Source organism: Solenopsis invicta, chromosome 5, assembly GCF_016802725.1.
Source record: "Solenopsis invicta isolate M01_SB chromosome 5, UNIL_Sinv_3.0, whole genome shotgun sequence".
NCBI classification, from domain to species: domain Eukaryota; kingdom Metazoa; phylum Arthropoda; class Insecta; order Hymenoptera; family Formicidae; genus Solenopsis; species Solenopsis invicta.
This window is the reverse complement of record NC_052668.1, coordinates 13,315,669-13,337,233: the sequence shown is the minus strand read 5'-3', so window position 1 is coordinate 13,337,233 and position 21,565 is coordinate 13,315,669. Positions and strand designations below refer to the sequence as shown.

The window sequence follows — 21,565 nt, the reverse complement described above, 5'->3', positions numbered from 1 at the left end:
ATGAATTACTTCGATACAAAAAAGTATACGTTCATTTATCAAAACTTTGTGGCATTTGGTTTGGAATATAAAACGGTATACTCTTGTTCGAAAAAAATGGTTAAAAGAACATTATTCATTATCTTGCCAAATGCAATACGCTTGACCGCTCAGCAACTGATTTATCTTTCTATCCGCTCTCTCGCTTATTTGATCTCTCGCCTCTTCCGCTCGCGCAGCAGTCAACTTTACTCGACAACTCTTGGGTCAAGTGGGGTAATTGAGAGCCTTGAATAAATGGGACAACGCAATGATTTTCGAATGACAAATTTAGCAGATATCATTTCGCAAAGATTTTCTAATGGCTCCTAAAGGAATACCCGAAATCTTGGTTAAAAAAAAAATTTGGAGCGCAAAAGTATAAGCTTATAAATTTTTACGAAAAAAAGGTTTGCTGAAGAGTATCTAAAAATTTAACTACAAATGTGAAAATAAATTGAATGGCCCGATAAAATTATTTTCAGATCTGCTTCTAGTTAGATAAACTTTTATGATAGATATTTCAGCAAAGCCATTCTATAAAAATTTTTAATAAATCCTTTATAATTTGCGTTCGTGGAATATACGAATGAAATATACGAAATGTCCCTTCTCTTTATGCGTTCAATTTTACGCGTTGCACCTACTTTGAAGCCTTCTCGGGTCAACGCTATAATGGGTATCTCATTTATCATTATAAGGTCGACTATAATGGATACCCATCTCCCCTCTAATTTTATCACCGAGAATTCACTGCGTCGTCCCATTTACCCGCTCGGCTCAATTATCCTATATGACCTCAATCGTTATACAGTCCAGACGGTGGACCGCCCAGTCCGACAGTATCCTCGCACTCGGTGCAAAGCCCGGCGCAACCAACGCCGGCGCCGAGGTGGCCCTTGAAGCCGGGCGTGCTGGTGCACATCAATCGAACTCACAGTCTGCGATCCGGCTTGAGCGTTCGCGCGAACGAGGCTAATCTGCGTAACGAGCCAGTGGGCAAACGTAACGACGAACCGCTCAAGCAAAGGTTCCTCGACGAGACGTCGTTGTCGTCGACCGGCCGTAACCCGACGCGGACGGTATTCCGTCGCGGCAGAAAAGATCAAGCTGCGCAGAGGACAGCCAGCATGACCAGTCTGAACGAGGATGGTATGCTCGCCCGGGCTAACAAGATAAAAGCTATGTTTGGCGTACAGCTCAAAGAGCAGGCCACCCTACCTGGTATATCCAGAGAAAAGACAGGTAAGAGCAGTAGGAAAAGAATCGAGCTATTTGCCCGGGACTTTGCGAGGTGTCATCCGACCCATTTGTATTAGCACTAACTACTTGCTTACCTAGAAGTCGTCGACCTCTCGCGACATTTTTTAATTTGACATGTTAAAGCTTTTTAAATGTAAACCACCTAATTTATTTTTAATTATTCAAAAACTCAAGATAGATGTATGATCCCACACTTCAACGAGTACAAATATTTGCGAAAGCAAATAAATTAAACGTCTCTTTCGAAAGCCAACTAAATATACTTCTGACCTATTTCAGGTTCACAAGATGTTTGCATTATTCACACAGTAACGATCGCTTCATCTTTTCAAATAGAAAAAAAAAAAAAAATTGCGCTTTCAAATCTGATGACAGTATTGTCAACTTTACAAGTGGCATATTTTATCGATATCTTTATTAGACGGTATTACTCGGCTATATTGGTCTCATCGATATTTCAGAGTATTGATTTTACTGCGCGCATCAGTTGGACTTCTTTTCGCTCTACTCTCCACAGTTTTTTTTTCTCCTCGACTGTCGTCACGGGTAATAGTAGACTCTACTTCTCCATCATTATCCGTGACTTTTCCTTCGCAACTTTTTACGAGCTTTTACGTTAACGTTAACATTTCAGTTAATGAAAACATTGCTACTGGAAAGTATGTAATGCGTGCTTCTACGTACATCGCAAACGACTTTGAAGCCTCATTAAGCATATAGCTGCGTATGTGGCATGTAATTAACTCTCCAACTTTTCCTACGCTGATGCCAGCAGGAACTTTATGTTACAGAGAATGTTCAACCTTCCCTAGTACGTCGAACTATGTTTATTCAAAAGCATTGTTCACAAGCAAAATATTAAAAATAAATCCCGAGGTACATGTTAAAGTTAAACAAACGTGTTAATAAAAAAATGTACATTAAGTATTACTCTAACAATTTAATACCACAAGTATACACTCGCATACTTTCCACTAGCACAAAAGTACATTCAAGCTGTATGTTACATTTCAAATGCAAGGTATATTTTTGCATACATATGGATTTTGTGTATAAAATTAATTAGGATAATTTGTCATTTTTGAGTACCTCATAAAAAAAGTTGTTTACATGCCTTTCCCGCATCTTTTCTTTTGAACTTTTTCTGTATTTTTCATGTAATTATTTGTATGTAACATGAAATACAATTTTCTAAAAACACAGACGAAATCATTAATTGAAGTCATAGAAACAAATGTCTCTACATTTCCTAGAGATATAAAAATATAATTTTTATATTAATAAATTTTTCGTTTTAAATTACAAGAAAAATATAGAAATTAATTGATTTCATAAAAAAATTTACATAATTTAAGTTTATTTTAATCTTTTTATCAGTAATTGCTTTCCAATGGTCTTAAAATTACATATAAAATATTCATTCCATTTATTCTTACTGTATTTTTGAATACTTGCGAGCATTTATGTTCGCTTAAGCTGTCGCACGAAAGGCTTTATGTGTTTGTGATATCGCTCGTTGTTGATTGTATGTTTCCTAGCTGTGACTTACAAGAGAATTGTGCCGCGGCAGCGGATATTGCACGATGTGGATCCCTCGTACGAGCCGAATCGTGGCAATATATGTCGTAAGCGAAAAAAACCCGGGGCAGGTATGTACAAAGAGAATTTTTATATGCATGCTCGCAACTTTATTTGCTCGCATACTGTGACTTAAAACCCACTCCAAATCCTTTTCTTTTTTTTTGGTAGATTTCTTTTCTAAAAATTATGTGTTACTTCATAGCCGTACACGCGAATACATATTCATCTCGCCAAACGGAAAAAAAGGACATACAGAAAAAAATCAGAGATAACACTCGTACGAACATAGGAATGCCGCAGTCGTTAGTGTACGCAATAGAGAAATATTTAGCCATAGGTGATAACATACGCTGCACGCAAGAATTCATAGTTCCGCATAAAGTACACACCGGCAATCGGCCACATAAATTTTACTTATCACACAGCAACTATTAATCACAGATGTTATCGATTGTCTGATTTATACCGTAGCTATAATTTCGCGCGTTCCGTCTGTGGTAACATTCATCGCGATATTACTCTCGATCTTTTCTCTACGTTATCTTTACATAAAACTTCTCTACAGTTTCTTCACGTTTCCTCTAAATATAAAACTACATAAAACTATATAAAATTCTCTTATCGTATGCAACGCTGAAATCCCTTTAACGTTCCGTTGACGATAATGATATATTAACTGTAAACGTTACACGATATTATTCATCACGATAGATGTTTCGAATAAACGTCACGATCGTAATATCATGTAAAAAAAGAGATATAAATCATAAGAATAAATCACATGTTTCAAAAAAAATTCGGAATTCTAGAAATTGCATTAAAATTGGAAGTCAATATTTTGGAATCAAATACGGAATTGCAATTTGTTTGGGGCTTTACGACTATCTCGTTACCCTGTTCTGTCTTTTATACTTTTCTTTACTGGTAAAAGCTCATCGTTTTATTGGATTAAGTCGAAATGTGTTGGTGGAACGCAATTCCTATGGATCTTCGGGTTTACCATCGTCGTCGACAATTTACCTCAATTTATGCAACGTTATATTCTCTAACATTTTCTTTTTGCAATTGCAGATCCCAATCAAGCCGCGAATAACAATCATGTGAACAGCGTGTCGGAAGTTCTACCCGACTCCGGGACAAAGACATTCTACGAAAATTTACCTTTCCACGGGATTCAAGCGCCACCTAACAAGGTTAGTCTAATGATCGTTGCCTAAAAAAAACAAACAGCATTTTATGCTCAAACTGCATGAGCTAAACTCGATTTGCAACTCGTATATTATCGCGCTTGTAAAAAAAAATGTAACGGTAAACGTATCAGTCGCAAAAAATCAATCTCTGTAATTAAACTAGATATCAAAAATAATTCTTTAAATTAGACCAACGTAAGACCAAAGGCACTTCAAACCAAGACTGTCTTTGATATTCAGCTGCTACCATTGTTCTTTGATTTTCATCTTGAATTCACATTGAGCGAGCTCGACTTAAGAGGACCGATACCCTCTCAATGAATTTCCACCAGTTAACCAGCCAAGTTTCGTGAACAGTTCGTCGATTAACGGTATCCCTTTCTGACCAAATACGTTCAAGAGGTGATAGCAAGTGAAATGCGGTGGAAGGCCAAGAGGGTAGATATTAGTGCGACCCTTCGACCGTGCGCAATCCCTTCGAAGACCCTCGGCACTTAGGAGTGTCTTCCTAATCTAACATACGGCTCCTCCGTATTGCTCCTGCCTCACTTTGTAAGAGTTACCAATTTAACTCAACTGCCGAAGCTCCTTTCACAATCCTCGTAATAGCTGACATACTACATTTCAGTGATTTTGGAAATCATTATTTCGCTATTACGAGGCTGCCGCTGACTCTCGAGCTCGTGATATTCGCCCGCATTATCGAATTACCGCGCGAATGCATCCGTCATCCCTTCCTCGCCCCCTTTTTACGAGTGCGCTCACTTATTTCGTTACCGCCTGTTACCGCGGTTAATTGATTCGCCGAGTAGACGTTTAAATAATTAATTTCACCATTTCACAACTGGCTCCCTTTTCTGTTTGCACTTGAATAATTAGAATCGGAATTAAGTCTTTTGCGTTGCAGAAGAGCCACGAAATCTTCCGAGGTAATAGACTTTACGACAAGTCTGCAAATTGTGCATTAACTCGCACATGAGGCGATTATACAAAAAAGCAGCATTTCAACAGTTACAACACAGAATTGCCTGCATCGTGCATTAATGTGTAGAGCAAAATAATATTGTACGTAAAATACGGAAAAAAGCGCTTTTTTATTCTTCTACCTTTAAAATACTCATAATATTACATGAGCTATCATTATCTAACGTACGTTTCTTCTTACAAAACGTGTACGATTACATCGTATAGATTTTTACGATGCAAATTTCAATCATCTCACGCAACCTTAGCGCGGATCGCGTTCTTATTGAGAGCATAAATATATCGTTTGCTTGAATCGTCAGGTATTCTACAAAGGATATTCTACTTCTCTCGTAGCGTCAATTCAACTCAACGAATATTATGAATCCTTTATGCTCGGATTTGCCGTGATGGTAACGCAGAATCGATATCTTATCTCAAAAAAGGGAAAGCAAGTCTCTACAGTAACATAACTGCATTTCACGCGTTTATATATTTGAAAGATTTTTAATTACTATCATACATAAATGCACGTTCATCGTGCATTTAAAATTATATTACGTATAACGTTCATATTGAAATTAATTAATGGGAAGATAGAAATAATTAATAATGCGACTGGACAATTTACCGTTATTATCTTTTGATAATAAATATACAATCGTTACTCGTCAATCTAGTTGCAAATTTGAGGTTCGTAATCGCACCGCTTTTAGCAATAATCGTACGAAACCGATGTTGCTGGAATGCATGTCGAGTGAAGCATTGATTCATCCGGTATATCGTCAAAGCGTTTCATTCGTGTGAAACTTTATAATGATATTCTGCACGCGGCAAAATAACTGCAGATCAAAACCAGAATATTCTCATCAAAATTAATATACACGCTTTTCTGAAATGTGTTACATTGACGCATCGATCAGTTTATATTTTTCTTTTCTCTAATTTTTAAGTGCCTTTTATTAATTACTGAAATATTTTGCACTTCGCACTGGCTGCCTTTCTTTTACTGCTTATTACGTAATTTCCGTGCAATATGTCCGTAAATTTTGCAATAACATTCTATCGATTGTCTTACAGATAATTGCAAAACGATAATTTAACAGTTTGATAAAATTGCGGGGATAATTTGAGCCAATGAGAAGTAAACGAAATTGTATTAATTCTTAGCAAGTAAGTGGCTATGTTATTAATTCTTTGCGTTGCCTCAATACATTTTTTTGCAAGATTTCCCGGATACTTTTATTAGCTATAGGAAGTCTCATAGCCCAATCAATATAGCGAGAAAAAAAGAGCACCGTGGTGGACAGGTAATTCAGTGCTGTGCGAGTGTAGCGAGCATTGTTACTTTGGCAAAAGTAAATTCACTACACTGCTTTATTTTTTTCCCTCTTTTTATCTCACTCGCGTGCTCGCACTAACATTTTCTAGAAGAACCAATTGTTGCAATGAGTTTCCAATAAATTGTGTTTCACGATAAAACGACACGAATGACTGCGTGATTTTATTTTCATTGAAATTGATGTATGCGATTTTGTGCCGATTAACGTTCGAATTGTTTATCAGCATTTAATGAAAAATAACGTGTCGATGCCACTTGAATCCTTCGTTCGAGAATGTAATGAGATTCGTCACATTTTGTTAACTGTTCAATGTTCGTTACAAAAAGCAGATTTATTTTAATTTATTTCATTGATAAATAATCAATTCAATGTTACTAACGGCTAAGCGGCTTTTTGTACAGATTGACGTAAAAATGCTAACCTATCAACATTTAATTCAAATTTATTTCCAAAATTCATAAAATAATAACTGTAGTTTATCCCTTTATCAATAAATTTGCTCATGAGATAAACTGTAAAGAAAATCACAGATCCTACAACACTTTTAAGATAATAAATAGTAAATTCTAAATAGTAAATATCTACTGATATAATTACGTACACATAATTACGTGTGTTTAGCTTTCATCAATTTTTAGCTTTCCTCGTCGATCTTTATGTAAATTTAAAATTCAAATGTAAATTTTGTCTTTCAATAGTTCCTGTCTCCCAGTACTTGTGCCAAACTAGTTTTGTTTAGCGGAAAATATTTTCTGTCTAATATTACCAAACACTCATAAATGTTAAAGCTCATTTTGGTAAGCGCACCAAGCGAAATTAGCCGAGAATCGGTTTACCTAATTCGCTAGCATTCACAATCCGCGCGCAATCCGAATCAATCAACGTATAATTCAATGAGAGGCAATAAGCACTGTTGCTGGCATAGGCCACTCGATAATCAGAGCCCCCGGTGGATGATTGTCCTAACGTATCGACAATATTGCACACCATTTTCCAAGTGTTTGCCACGTTACATTTCAATTACAATTAACTGTAATTACTTTATATGATATTATTGAAAAAATTTCATTTGTTATTATCGACAAGAAAAGACAATTTGATTTGGAATTATTATCAGGTAAAATTAAAAATAGATATCGCACTTCCTCTATTCAGTCACAAGTTGATAATTTATAATCCAATAGCTTTCTCTTGAAAAATTAGAGATAATCGTGTTAGGAATAATCGTATGTTTCATTAATCGCATTCACATGTGAAAATTCCTCCAATAATTTATAACGATACGGTTATCTGTAAATCGGTATTTGTCGTCACGATGCACAATTGTTACAATCGCATATCTGTTCGGAGCATATCGTTATCAAGTGCATAACGTTAGAATAACTTTCACTTAATTACCGCAAGAAAGTGACGTAACTATATCAGTAGTATTTGTCCAAAGTGCCAATAGCAATTCAGAAATTGTCTCCTTACATCCTACGGCAAGGAAACGCCGTTCCAGCCAATCCGATACACGAAGCCGACTCTACCGCTAATTAAATCATCGCGAGCGCCGAAATGTCATTACCCTCGGGGAATGAGGAACCGTACGTCAGCATCGACGATGCGCGATAATCGAACGTTAATCAACACCAAAGCAAAACAAACCGGACCGAAGGCCGAAGGACTGTATGTACGTGCAAATAGCCGCTGGCTGCGTTTTGTTTTAGTTGGTTACTCCTAAGTTTGCCCGAGTTTCGGCTTTGCATGGCACGTTGCATTCCATCACGACCTCGCCGTGTTCTTCGCGACCACCCAGCAGAGCTGTCAGTCTTTGCGATGGCAGTTCCGGCTATGAGTCAACCATGAGTCACCTAGGACCCCACTACAACATCTATAACGTGCCCAGGAGCAATTCGCCAGTGCTCAAATACAACACTCTGAAACCGAGGCGGCGCAAACAAAAGCACTCGCAACAGTTCTACTCGTTGCGGCTGTGCCGCCGACACGAGAACATCCGCAGGAAGTACGAGCTATACGCGATACCGATCTATAAGACGTGCCCGCACAGGAGCGACAGCACGACCACAATCGCGACAATCGTACGATCATTGGAGGACGCGCCGTCCCTGACCCTGAGCCAGGCATCGGCATCGATCAGCCTGATGAGTCGATCGGCGCCGTCGACGCCGATACCGTCGTCGCCGACGACGACGACGACGCCGCCGCCCCCGCCGATACCAGCGCCGAGGATGTCCAAAAAAACCGACCCGTCTAAACACACCTACCAAAATGTCCCTCCCCCCGTTTTTCCGCCGAAAAACGCTTCGTTGCCTAAGCTTAAGGTTTGTCGACTACTGTTGATCTATAATAGGAACTCTCCCGCATCCGATTACGCTCGCGGACATTGCCATAAACGAGTCTCTCGACAATCGTCTCCCGATCGATTTTATTGCCATTGGCTCGTACTGTCGAATAGCTCCCCATTGACCTTAATACTAATAATCGTGATTTTCATGCCCTGCCAGTCAGATGGTAAAAAAATATTTCGCACCGATGTATGTACATAAAATTTTAAACACTCTCACATACATGTTTCGTCCATTTATACTTCTATGGCCGGGAATATTTAAATAGAATTGAATAGAGAATATAGATAGGAGTATAGAAAAGATGTGTTGGATTCAATATTTCTAGAAGCTTTGAAGGAAGTTATCTTGATATATACAAGGCTTTCTCAGCCCTGCATTTCATCCAACTATTGCGGCCGCAACACAATGCTCTTTATGGCCATGGAATAACGACATTACTTCAGGACTCGTGAAGAGAATGTATAAAATGATGGAAAGTAATCTATAAAATATATTATATTTACAAACTCATTTCATTTTGATTTGAAATACGAACTATTACGCACGGAAACCGTACTAAACCCGATTTAATGTCTACCAATTTCTGTTGTGTAATTTTTTTAATTGACATAATGCGATTATTTTTCTGCTCTCTCCTCAATTAAGATATAACTACCACGTAATAGAAAATTCATTATTTTCTTTTACATGTCATCTAAGTTTTTAATATCTAAATAAATTTAGATATTAAAAAAAGAAAGAAATTTTAAACAATAAAACGCAAAGCTCGTTAAAATTACTAATAATTGCCATTTATTAATTATATAGAATACGGCAAAATTCGTTAAAAGACCATATCCAATTACGTAATGCTAAAACCACATATGTAGGAGACATCTATAGTCAATTTATAATTAGCCTTCGAACTATATTATTCCATTTAAATTAACTTACCATCCGATAAAATTTGAAAGCAAAATTTATTTTGCTATTTTAATATATCGATATTTTCCATCATTTTAATAAGCAACATGGTCCATTAATTTAAAATTTAAGGATTTTATTATGTTATTCATTGAAAACCTATAAATTTCACATACATTTGTTAATCGTTTGCAATACTATTAATTTTTATTTGCCGCAGTAATGAAAGTACATATGTAGTCTGTGATAGAAAACATTTCCCTCCATATGGATGTCCCCCTCATCCCTATCTCTATTACAGTAGTTCGTAATCTGATTCCCTTAGAACTATGAACTCGTAGCGACTTTACGAGCACCATCGTGGCATTTTACAGATTCTCGCATCGGGAACGTGATTGCTCTTGTAACTTTCTTAATCAAACTATTTGTAACTAATCGCGAAAGTTGCGATCAAGTGCAATCGCAAAGCGGCAACGTCCAACGAGCGCGATGTCGATCCATTCCCTTTTAAGCACCGAGTAACATTAGCATCTCGCGCCTACTGCATGAGTACGATTTACGTGTCCGTAATAGATATAAAACAGCAGCTCCTCGAGCAAGTAGGAGGTAGAGTTGCTGGAAGCCGAGTTATAATCGGAAATCATATTTTCCCTGCTAAGCTGGATCCGGGCATCTATGTAGCGACCGCCCTTGTGCATGTTGGCCGCGCGTCAAGTAAGTTTCCACTGTCACACACGCTTAACCAATGACACGAGCTCTTTATTGTTTCAAACACCGATAAACCTGAGATATTACTTCGAGGCTTTCCACGATCGTCGATTTTCGCGGTATGCCCGTTCCCTCGTTTTTATTTACAATAAAAAAAAAAAAAAAATTCACGATACGACTGCGACGAAATTGTCTCTTCCTTCACTTATCGATCTACTATAAACTATAAACCTCGCGCAATCCCTTTATCACTGCATCGGATATAGGGTGTATGTACACCGACAAACACCGTCAACGAGGATTTTTCGAAGTCGAGCGTGTGATGAATATTCAAAATCTATCGAGTAAACAATAATTTATAAATCTTTTACAGGATGTGTCTTGAAAATCAACAATTCCACCAGCAATTCTATTCTACTATTCCTTAGACCTTGGATGTACTTATGTTTGCACAGCGAATTTCCTCTAACGTAAAACCCCGTACATCTATTGATAAAATCTGTCTGACTTTATATACGCGTTATATAACTGTATACACTACGAACGTTATATGCTCCGCCATTTCTCACAGCGCGGTACCGATTTGTACAGACCTTTTTCCCCATTGTGAAGAAGCCAAGAAGTAATGTCTCAGAACCGTCCGATTGTCTCACGCACACTCTCTACGTCGCGTTAACCATTCGCGTCCCCGAATCGCCTGGTTCCAACTACTAACCGTGCCTGTTGCAGACCGACAGCCTATACAACTACAAAGAACACTACCAGCAGCAGCATCGGCAGGAGATGCAGCAGTACAGCTACCCCTTACCGAGCAACAGTTCGAACCAACTAACACTGCCACTAACGCGCAGCCTCTACCATTCCTCGACAGTTAGTCCCCTGCAGACCTCCCTCGTCCACACTAACAACAGTCGGCCGTCCACCCTGATGCACCACGAGACCGCCACCACTGGCAATCACTTGCCTGCGGTGCATCGGAATGAGGAGCAGCAGCAGCAGCAGCAGCAACAGCAGCAGCAAGAGCCGAATTACGGCAATCAAGACGCGAGACAATCGTCGACGCGTCGACACGCGACGAATCGGCGGAACGAACGTAATCGGAAGTACCGGAAGCACGAGCGAACGTCGAGCGATCGTAGCAAGTCGAAGCAGAACCGACAAAGAGACAGAGACACTCCTTCACGGCGTAGCAACGCTTCCTTTGTCGACACACCCGATTGCGAGACGAGCTTCCACCAAATCCCGGATCTGGGCGTGCCCGAGACGATGTACAAGATCTCGTATCCGCATTACTACGAGGACGACATCGCGGAGTGCTCCGCCGACTATCACAGGCCAAACTCGGCGATGACGCGTCAGCAGCAGCAGCAGCAACAACAACAGCAACTGCAACCGCCGTGGGAGCACCAATCGAATCGCTGCACCAGCAATAACACGCCTCAATTCACAGCGGACACGGGCGACGCGAAAAATCGCAGCAAAACGTCAAAGACAAGGCTCGGCGACACCCGCAGCATACCATCCGCGCCCACGATAATGCAGTACGCCGAGTTTCACTTCCGGGATGTCGGTCAGGAGATCGATGTCTAAAGGTTAGTGATCCCGAATCCCGCTGGCGCACAACGTGGCACGAATATGCTTTCGAAGAACGCGGACGATCTCATTTTTTCCAAGGAATGCCGTGGCAATTTGTTTGAAGCCTCCCGGAGCACGGTACGCTACTACGTCTTAAAGGTAACGCATCCGCGCGTGCCGAACAGATTTAACGTGTTCTCTACGTACGCCGTGCTCAAAGGTAGGGTAGCAAACTAAATATGTTTCATTTTCTTTTCTATTTTGCTTGCTTTCTCTTTGCCAAATATCTCTATATATATATATATATCTCCCCCTCGAACGTTCTAACATCTTGACTTTTTTTTGTCTTGATCCGTAGCTACCCCCTTGCTTTTGTACCAATTGATTAGCGTTTGATTTATTTTCAGGTACGATTTTAGATATTTTTCTTTTACTACATCTGAATTAATATTAATTTGACAACGCACTATCAACTCTGTGGTTTGATAAATTCACAGAAGATACTTTGACACATATCGTAGAAGAAATTGCGTGTTCCGCAATTTGCACGTGCCGCAATTTTATATTATTATAATATAATTTATAATTAATCACATAAGATTTTTCAATATTATTGAACCCTTTTCTGAAAACATATGCATTTTTTTATATGCACAGCATGGTTCGATATACTACGAAATAGAATTGTCGATACATTTACATAAAAATTTTTTAGGATTTATTTTTTAGTGCTATCCCTTTAATTAATTTTTTTTATAAATTGTACACTTTATATCAATATTTAGTGCTATAAACTTCATACGTGAAACAATAATATTTAGCGACATGAAGCGTTACTGCAAGCAGACAGATCGATTACTCGACCATCGGACGATGACACAGGAATATTGTGTGTATGCGTTTTCAATATTTAATTCAATTAAAAAAAAAACTATCCAATCTATAAAAAATGCGCTTTGCATGCGTATCTACGAGTTTCATCGAACAAAAAAATATCGCCCAGATTACGGATTAAAATAGCGTGTCAGTTTTGGAACATCCCAGTCTCATAGAGGAACTTTATAAAAGACGAACAATGGAATATACATGTGCGATCATGCATATTGTATTATACTGATTCGATTTGTAGAAAGGAAATTATCTATCTTAGATTTAACAAGCGTAACCTAGCGCAAAGTCTATAATAGGATATCCCGAAAGGCTCGAGCAATAATATCAAGAGAGTTTGTACTTTCTATCAAGTTTGAAACTATCGAATTTCAAGACATTCTAGATACGGATACACAATCTATACAGCATACACTGCGACGTAGTTTACTTCGTTTTATTTTGCTGTATTGTTACGGGCTCTGCGTCGCAAACTACTACAGGTAATGTCGAATCATCGAAATTTCCTTTATACACCGCAATTTTATTTTATTATTTTTTTAACGAAAAGTTGCAATCTTTACAGTCGCGAAGAACAGCGCAATATTCACAAATTATCTGAAGTCTAAAAAAGTAGATGAAGTATAGAACGATATTGAGACGATTTGAACTGACCGTTTTATCTCGCGGTAGCTGTATCTTGTTATACAAATTATATGTATCTTCTCTTCCAGTTTCTTCGTACAAACTACCAATAATCTCGTATTGTTTCCGATTGTTTCGTATTGAAAACGAATTTAATCATCAAAACAGTTAATACATCTTGCATGTCTCTCTCTCTCTCTCTCTCTCTCTCTCTCTCTCTCTCTCTCTCTCTCTCTCTCTCTCTCGCGAACATAGTCTGCCCGTAAGGCAGCTGAAGTAAAAAGCACAATGCGAGCTGCGAGGAAGGATTGTTGCATGCGTACCATACCAATTGTATATCTCAATGTTTGTTCGTAGGAGGGTCAGCTGACAAAGAGCGATACGTACATTTACTAGGACAATTTGGCATCCGACAAGCCCTGTAGGTACATTGTACGGAGTATGTCACGCTGCTTACACACATAACGTAATTCGAGATACGACAAATTACAAATGTTCATTCGCGCAGGGATACCGAACTCAAGCTCGTATTGTAACTTTACACGTTACAACGATCTCAATATCTTCGAATTAACATATTGTTTATGCGCTGTTCTCTTGCAAATTGTTTTCAACTCCTGCTTATATATAGCCTCTGTAAGTTATCGAAATTACTTCAATCCTGTTAGAATATGCCCAGCATATATTTTATCGCCTATAAACAGATTTGCTTAACAGAAAAAAAAAAAAATAAAGAAAAATTGTTAGGACATCTGCTACATTTTTAACGAATTTTGAAGTATCAACATTGCGGTTTATTACGTCGCATGATATCGCACTCTATATTCCTCGTTCGCGTATTTTTCGTGTGCAAATATTGCTGATGTAAATCTTAGCCAATTGTAGATTATTACGTACTACAATAATCGTCGCTCTTGCTACATACAACAACGAGAGCTTCGAACCAATTAGGCAGCATCGAATGTAACAGTTCGAATACAATCCTCTCAATTCCGAACTACGCATACTAGTTTAATATATATGGAACGGCTAGCATGCAGCATGATAACACTTATCATGACTACACTTAATCTTAACAATTGATGAGTTGAGAATAAGAGGATTATCTACCAGATGGTTTAGCAATGAATAACCCATTTGTAAATCCTCTCTCTCTCTCTCTCTCTCTCTCTCTCTCTCTCTCTCTCAGCCTTCAATAAGATCTCTGCTTAACTCATGTACTAGCCCTAGGCGCGCGTCGTTGTCTAATTGACTGGCATCGATCACGAATGAGAAAGCTTGAAACCCGAAATGGTGCCAGGCCATTTGTCGATCGCTTGAACTGCAGGTCTGTTACGAAACTTCACGAACAGTCCGCCATAAAACTCTTGTGTGCGCAATTATCCGTGCGCAGTATGATTAGAACGATGCAAAGGTTTAAAAGGCATTTTGATTCTTCATTATCAAGATGAAATCTTAAAAATCTTAAAAAGGAAAAATCCATTTTATTAAGTTAATAGTGTAATTAAAAATACAAATGAGATCTCTAATTAAATATTGTAATAAACACAATAATTAAGTTAGTACCACGACGAAAATTTATTCCAAATAAAATCCACTTAAAACTGAGGAATTGAAAATATATAAAAAGCACTTGAAAAACCTGGATGTCCTTTAGACGTTCGTATCGTTTGGAAAAATGAGCGATCTTCGTTCCGTGATATTCGTCACGCTTTTCTGTTTATGCAGCCCTTCAAGCCGGATTTCTCGGATCTCGATTATGCGGACGTGGACTACAAGTCGTACGGGCCGATTAATTATAAAGCCGCCAGTATCGCGCTCCTTCAAAAGCAGCAGCAGCAACAACAGCAGCAGCAGCAGCCGCATCAACAGGCTCTACAGCAGCAGCGACTTTTGGAAAGAAGGCCGCAAATGTACGGTACTTCGGACGACAACGAGGAACTGCTTTAACCCTTTCCCATTCGCTTTTCATTTATTAGCGATCCTACTTCTCGGGGAGATGCAATGATAAGATACATTTAGGGTGTGCGAGATGTACTTCGATAGGTGACTCGTTAAAACTCGCTGAATTCGATTTCTATAGAGACACGCGTTGCCATAATAAATTTGTAGGATTACGATTCTCGTGCGAAACGAATTTAACGAGTTATGGTTACGACTCTGCGCCCCGTGTGATGCGGTACGTTTGTTCGTACGGGCATAATTGGCGCACGTATGGAAAAAAGATTTTTCTCGCTGAAAATTAATTACACGCTTCTACCTAATAAATATTCTAATGTTTTAGATAAAAACGCTTGTTTGGTGCCATCCAAACGCCAAGATCGAAGATCTTGTTGGAAAGATTGCGCGAAGAGATAACGCTCATATTTTATTTGTATTCACCATAATTCAAAATTTAGTTTTTGCTACTTGCATAATATGCGGCTCCATTACGTGTCTTTGCATAATTGAAGTGGACGTGATAGGATTTATTTGACACGCAAAAAGCTATAAATCCTTCGCATTACAGATAGTCGGGATGCACAATCACATATCTGCGAATACGTTTAAGCAATGTTCAGTTGCTCCAAGGGTACGTCCAGAACCGTCTGTACAGATAAATGTACATTTAATATATTCTCTTTATGTGTAATGCGATTTATGTTATTGCGCTGCCTCCAATATTCCGTATCATCTCATATGCCATACCTATATTACGAATTAGAGACCTTCTCAGATGGGATTAGAACTTTGGTTACACAAATGCTTGAGGGAAAGGTTTTGATAAAATAACTCGTTCTCATTCACTCGCATCGGACACACGACGACGTACGAACTTGGTAGAACATGTGGCAAAATTAAAAAAACAAATTTTCGATATCTGTAAATTTATAAATACCTTTATACGAGATTATCGATACAATGTACATTTATATAAGCTATCGGCATGCGTTCTGGGATCAAATCATGGAAATAATGCACGAACTCGTGACGATAGAAAAGAAAATCTTGTTGAATATTAAATTAAGAGGGAAAAAAAAGGAAAACATATCGCAGTCAAATATAATTCCCATCTATCTGTTCCATATATTATTGTTATGTAATTATTAATAAGCGGCGCTAGAATGTATAATTCTGTTAACGCATATTACTCTATCTTCCTACATGCGTTTGTAAATTTGTAAGTTATAAAAATGAGTAGTTATTTGTACAGATCGACTTTAAACCAAATGTCATTGCTTGAACAATGTTCAGTGATTATATCATCGAGAATCTTCTTGTAAATAATGTATTCTTATATTAATTTATATTATCAACTTTCATCAATCATGAATAATTATTTATGATAAACGCTCCAGCAAACTGAAAATGATTAAAAACATCAATTCTGAGATTACCTGTAAAATTGAATTCAACTGTTTTACGTGGAAAAATGCATATGTACACTAAATGCACATTTCATGACGTTACAATAAAATCCGACAGTCTGACTTTATCGCGCCTACGATTTATACTGTTTATCATGACGTAAATTTTGGATTAAATAGAACGAAAACTCCGCTATTGTACGGTGATACGTCTTATCTTTTTATTCATCAGTGTCCTTCCATGGTCCATTGCCAATCGCTTTTCTTTCACCGCAATCGTATTCTGATCGATTCAATCGCGTTGCTTTGCGTCCAAATCACGATTCGCTCTATTCATCGATATATACGCATCGGTGCCGGAATATTCTTAAGAATTTTAATATTTTTTTTATTTATACGAATTCTTTGATCAACTTAAAGTCGATTTTATCGCGACGGAAATTCAATTAAACGCTAGCCTCTTTTTCATATTTTTTTAATATTAAATATTAAAGCTTTGCAAAGTTTCATATTAAATTGCAAAAGTACAATTTGTTTAGAATTAGGTTAATTTAATCAGATTTCGAGATCCGTATATTTTTATCAAGATTTATAACTGCATCAAAAAATTCTATAAAAGATGAGTACTTTAAAATTTGTGTCGTGAAACAATGGATTTCAGATTTATCAAAGAATCTATGAGGTAAAGCTTGAGTGATAAATCTCAGCATTTCTATGTATCATGTTTCTACAGGGTGTAGCCATTTACAACCGGGTAACTTCAACCTTTTTGAACAACATACATATAAAAGATAATCCTTCCTTTTTTAAAACAGGTACAAAAGTGTGTTCACAATTAACGCCAGATTTTTCTCTGGAAAAGATAGATAAGAAGTTGCACTTTTACACTTTTATTGTTCTTGAAAAATGATATGCATTAAATATGTAAAATGTAATCCTGAAATGTGAAATATTTTGCAGCCATGTGAAGATAACGGGCGAAACGTGTCATCGTCAGAGAAACATACTTTTCAAAGTTGGATAAAAATTAAATCAATGAAATGAGAATATCTCTTTTACATCGATATCAAATTATCATGTAATGGATTCATTCGGCATTCAAATACAGATGTATTTACAAAAAGCTATATTATTATCACCGTGAATATACAAATAATACGCCTGAAGCGCACAGTTTATGAAAAATGGAATCTGATTTAATTTGATAATAATAGAATACTGCCAGCATCGGTCTGCCAATATTGTAAAAGGTTTTGCTCTCGTAAATACGGTATCGATTTGAATCTCTTCATTAAAGTACGTTGTACGGCTTAATTTAGTAATGGTTATTTAAATTATAATACATTACCCAATGTTTGAAATAATTTGTTAGTACTATGGCCTAAATAATTAATTTAATAAAGCAATATTATCTTTTATGCTTCCCCGAAATAAAATCACAAAACCCAAGAGCCGTTCCTATACATAATATATAAAACAGTTTTTTTGTCTTTCTTTATCTTTTTTTCTCTATGTATATACATAAAAAGTATACATATATGTTGAGCGTAAAAGGTAAATTTGAAAATTTTTGGAATTAATTTAAGCGCGCGAAACATCCGACCGACGACGATATATACATCTGTTCGAAACTAGCCAGGTATGCATAAGCTTGTATGAACGTATCTATGTAATAACTTGCGTTAGGAGTGTAAAGTGATTTTTCACCAATTTTTATATTTGAAACATCGCCCTGTGTGAACTGTTGCTCGGTGAATTGAATAGTTTGTAACGAACACTGTATACATACTTTAATACTAATTATAGTACCGCGAATCGCAATCTCAAGCGTTCATGAACTATAAAACCAGGGTTTGCCAAACTTATCGTGGATCGCGACCCAATCTTTTAAAACACTAAAATCTGTGATCTACAGCTTTAGGGATTATGAAAAAAGAAACGAGAAAAAGAGAATAAATTGATTATTTATTTATACCACTTTAATCCTCCTATATTTTTAATTTTTTTTGAATATCTTATAAATCTATTTCTCGAAATATGGGGTATGGAAATTTGAAAAATGCGCTTACTTTTTATTGATGATATTTTTTTATATCGCATTAAAACGAAACATTTTCATGTATATTTAATAACTATTTAAGAGCTTAATTTAAAATTTAATTTCGATTTCAAACATAGTTGGAAAATTTTTCGCGACCCACCAAAAATCGGCTAACGATCCAAAAATCGGTCGCGATCCATACTTTGGGATTTCCTGCACTAAACCATAATAAGAGTCGAATAACTATTAGAATGTGTGTATAGATTTAATCGAACATTTATATAAAGCTCCAAACGATCATTTCCTTACACAATAACCAATCGCTCATTTGCAATCGATCATTTGTAACATATTCACGCAGACTCCCATCGAGAATAGATAATCGGAGAATGTGTGCGCGAAACAAGAAAAGTATAAGTAACGATAAAATATGTCTTCGAATAACGACGTACTAAGCATACGCGAAATACTCAGTTATACACGGAATGAGCACGAATTACATATTTTTACAATAAAACTGCACATTTCTATTATGACATTTCTTTCAGACTCCAAATGTTTCTTTGATACGCATCGTTGTACACAAAATACTAAAATAATAATAATGCATTTAGAAAAATTGAACGGATCGATGAAGAAGAATTACATTAGTGACGTTTAATTTTGTAATAAACTCTAGATTTATGTAAGATTAAGAGGATTATATTTGCGTCACTTTTATTGTTAACGTGTAACGTCCAATAAAATTCTGTTATACGCAAAGCATTACGTTCACTTTTCATCATCCCAGGTAAGCTAACAAAAATAAGGATAAAAGCAACAGAAAATATTACATAAAAACATTACTTGATATTTTGCATAAATTATATAATCAAATTAGAATATATTTTTTATGGCCACACAACAATATTAAAACTCTAATTTAATATAAATATTACATTTCTAAAATTGTTTTAAAGTTGATATTACAAGTTGTGTATTATCCGTTTTATTTAAAACAAATCGTAAACAAAATCCAATTTATGAAATTGTTTTTCTCTCGTTTAGTAATTTCAAATTGTTGAAGTATTTATTCCAACAATATAAGTCCTGTGTCAATTGAAAAAGAGAAAAGAAATATCGCGGGAAGCGCGTGTAGATTTTATCTTCACCCATTAAACCGACTGTGAGCGACGTTCGCAGTTTCATATCCGAATCACCGCGCTGGAAGGATGTGTCGCGTATCGAGTTTTCCAGTGTCACGAAAATTCTGACGCGCGTAGAAATTCTCACGCTGATGAAAAACGTACTGCGTGTTACTTGTATATCTTTCCTCGCTGAAACCCGCGGGGACAAGTCCGCCGATATCGCAATATCGATATCCCCCGATGTACAATGCATAAAGTTCAATTTAGTAGCTTGCCTCGTGCGCGAAGTAAGATATATTCTCTTGTTTCTTCTAGAATTATATGCATTTTCTCACGAAAAGTGAGTATCGCAACATTCTCGTAATTTCCCCTACCTCCCTCTTTTTTGCGATAACGAATTCCCAAGTGAAAGATATGTATTCATATTACATTTAAGCGTGCAATAAACCACACTTTATAACGCGATCGTACGTACAATTTTCCGACAATGAGTATAGTTCTGATACCAATTAACTCTCTGTGGAGCTGTTTGCTATATTTGCTAACTGCATTGATGTGATATCCATATGTACCTCGTGCGCTAAAGGGTGAATTATAGGTACTTTGTGCAAATAATATTATTATATGTATATTTTGCACAGTGTATTTAACATAACGTATATACGTACAATTTACATTATATGTTATTAAAAGCAATAATAATTATTAATATCCAATGTAAATTTTATACATGATAAATAGCAAATACAAAAAATATTGATTAAAGATACATAACTTGAAAAAGCATTGCATGATAAAATGTTAATAAGATAATAACATTTATAGAAATAAAAGATTTATATGTAACAAGATAATGAATAGTCGAGCTATTTTTAAATAGTCAGAACGATAATATTATAATCCTAACAATTAATTTTTTATGTTCTAAAAGTTTTCAATTCAATATGCAGATTGCAGATCCAATAACGCTTGTCGAAGGAATTTCAAATCTTTATAACAGATTCGATAATCGATCGTGCATCTACTTTTTTTCAGCGCTTTTTGCTCTTTTTAGTTGAACAAATTGAAGCTCAATGAAATTACGCGAATATCTTATCTCAGTCCAATATTCACTCTTTAAAAAATATCACTGTCATGTGAAGGAGACGTTTATCTCGTTCGCATAAAACTATTAGATTCAACAGACCTTCACATGATTCTGTCGTACTAAATATCCTCAGCTGCTCAAACAAAAATAGTATACATTTTATGTCGTAAAAAATATGCTCAGTTGCACAAATAACAGATACTTTAAATAGCAATATGCATATATAAATCGCTCGATATTACCAAAATAGAGTGAGTAGCGTGCGCAGTCACAAACTTATTTTAAAGTTGAGTTACAGTATCTGAACCTGATAAAAATCATGATAAAACTAAGCACACAGAGATCGTTGTTTCCCTATATCTTTGAGCTAATAAAGACATTCTATTTGTTCATATTTAGATAAGGTAAACTTGTGGCGCGATATTAGATTCTGACTTTGCAATGGAAATATACGCGCAGTTATATTTCATCTCAATTTCAATCAACATCAACGCTTTTTTCATCGTGTCATTTTAAAATCAATTCCCGAAATGTGAAGAATTTTTAAACGTGAAAC

At 36.6% G+C, this 21,565-nt stretch overlaps 1 protein-coding gene across 12 annotated transcripts in view; it reads left to right on the top strand.

Annotated features, from left to right (window-relative positions):
- The window catches only part of LOC105200045 (hemicentin-1), a 163,977-nt gene extending 148,622 nt beyond the window's left edge, over positions 1 to 15,355 (top strand). For 2 of the 12 annotated variants that reach the window (XM_039449955.1, XM_039449953.1), the window contains 6 exons: positions 833 to 1,263; positions 2,820 to 2,930; positions 3,934 to 4,055; positions 8,068 to 8,682; positions 11,050 to 11,912; positions 15,136 to 15,343. In XM_039449955.1, coding sequence (XP_039305889.1) covers positions 833 to 1,263; positions 2,820 to 2,930; positions 3,934 to 4,055; positions 8,068 to 8,682; positions 11,050 to 11,910 — 2,140 coding nt within the window. In that variant the 3' untranslated portion in view covers positions 11,911 to 11,912; positions 15,136 to 15,343. Of the gene's footprint in view, positions 1 to 832; positions 1,264 to 2,819; positions 2,931 to 3,933; positions 4,056 to 8,067; positions 8,683 to 10,185; positions 10,540 to 11,049; positions 12,116 to 13,764; positions 13,848 to 15,135 lie in introns of those variants that run through there. The other 10 variants (XR_005574930.1, XR_005574929.1, XM_039449954.1 and 7 more) reach the window with 10 other exon arrangements.
- Positions 15,356 to 21,565: the final 6,210 nt, after the last annotated feature.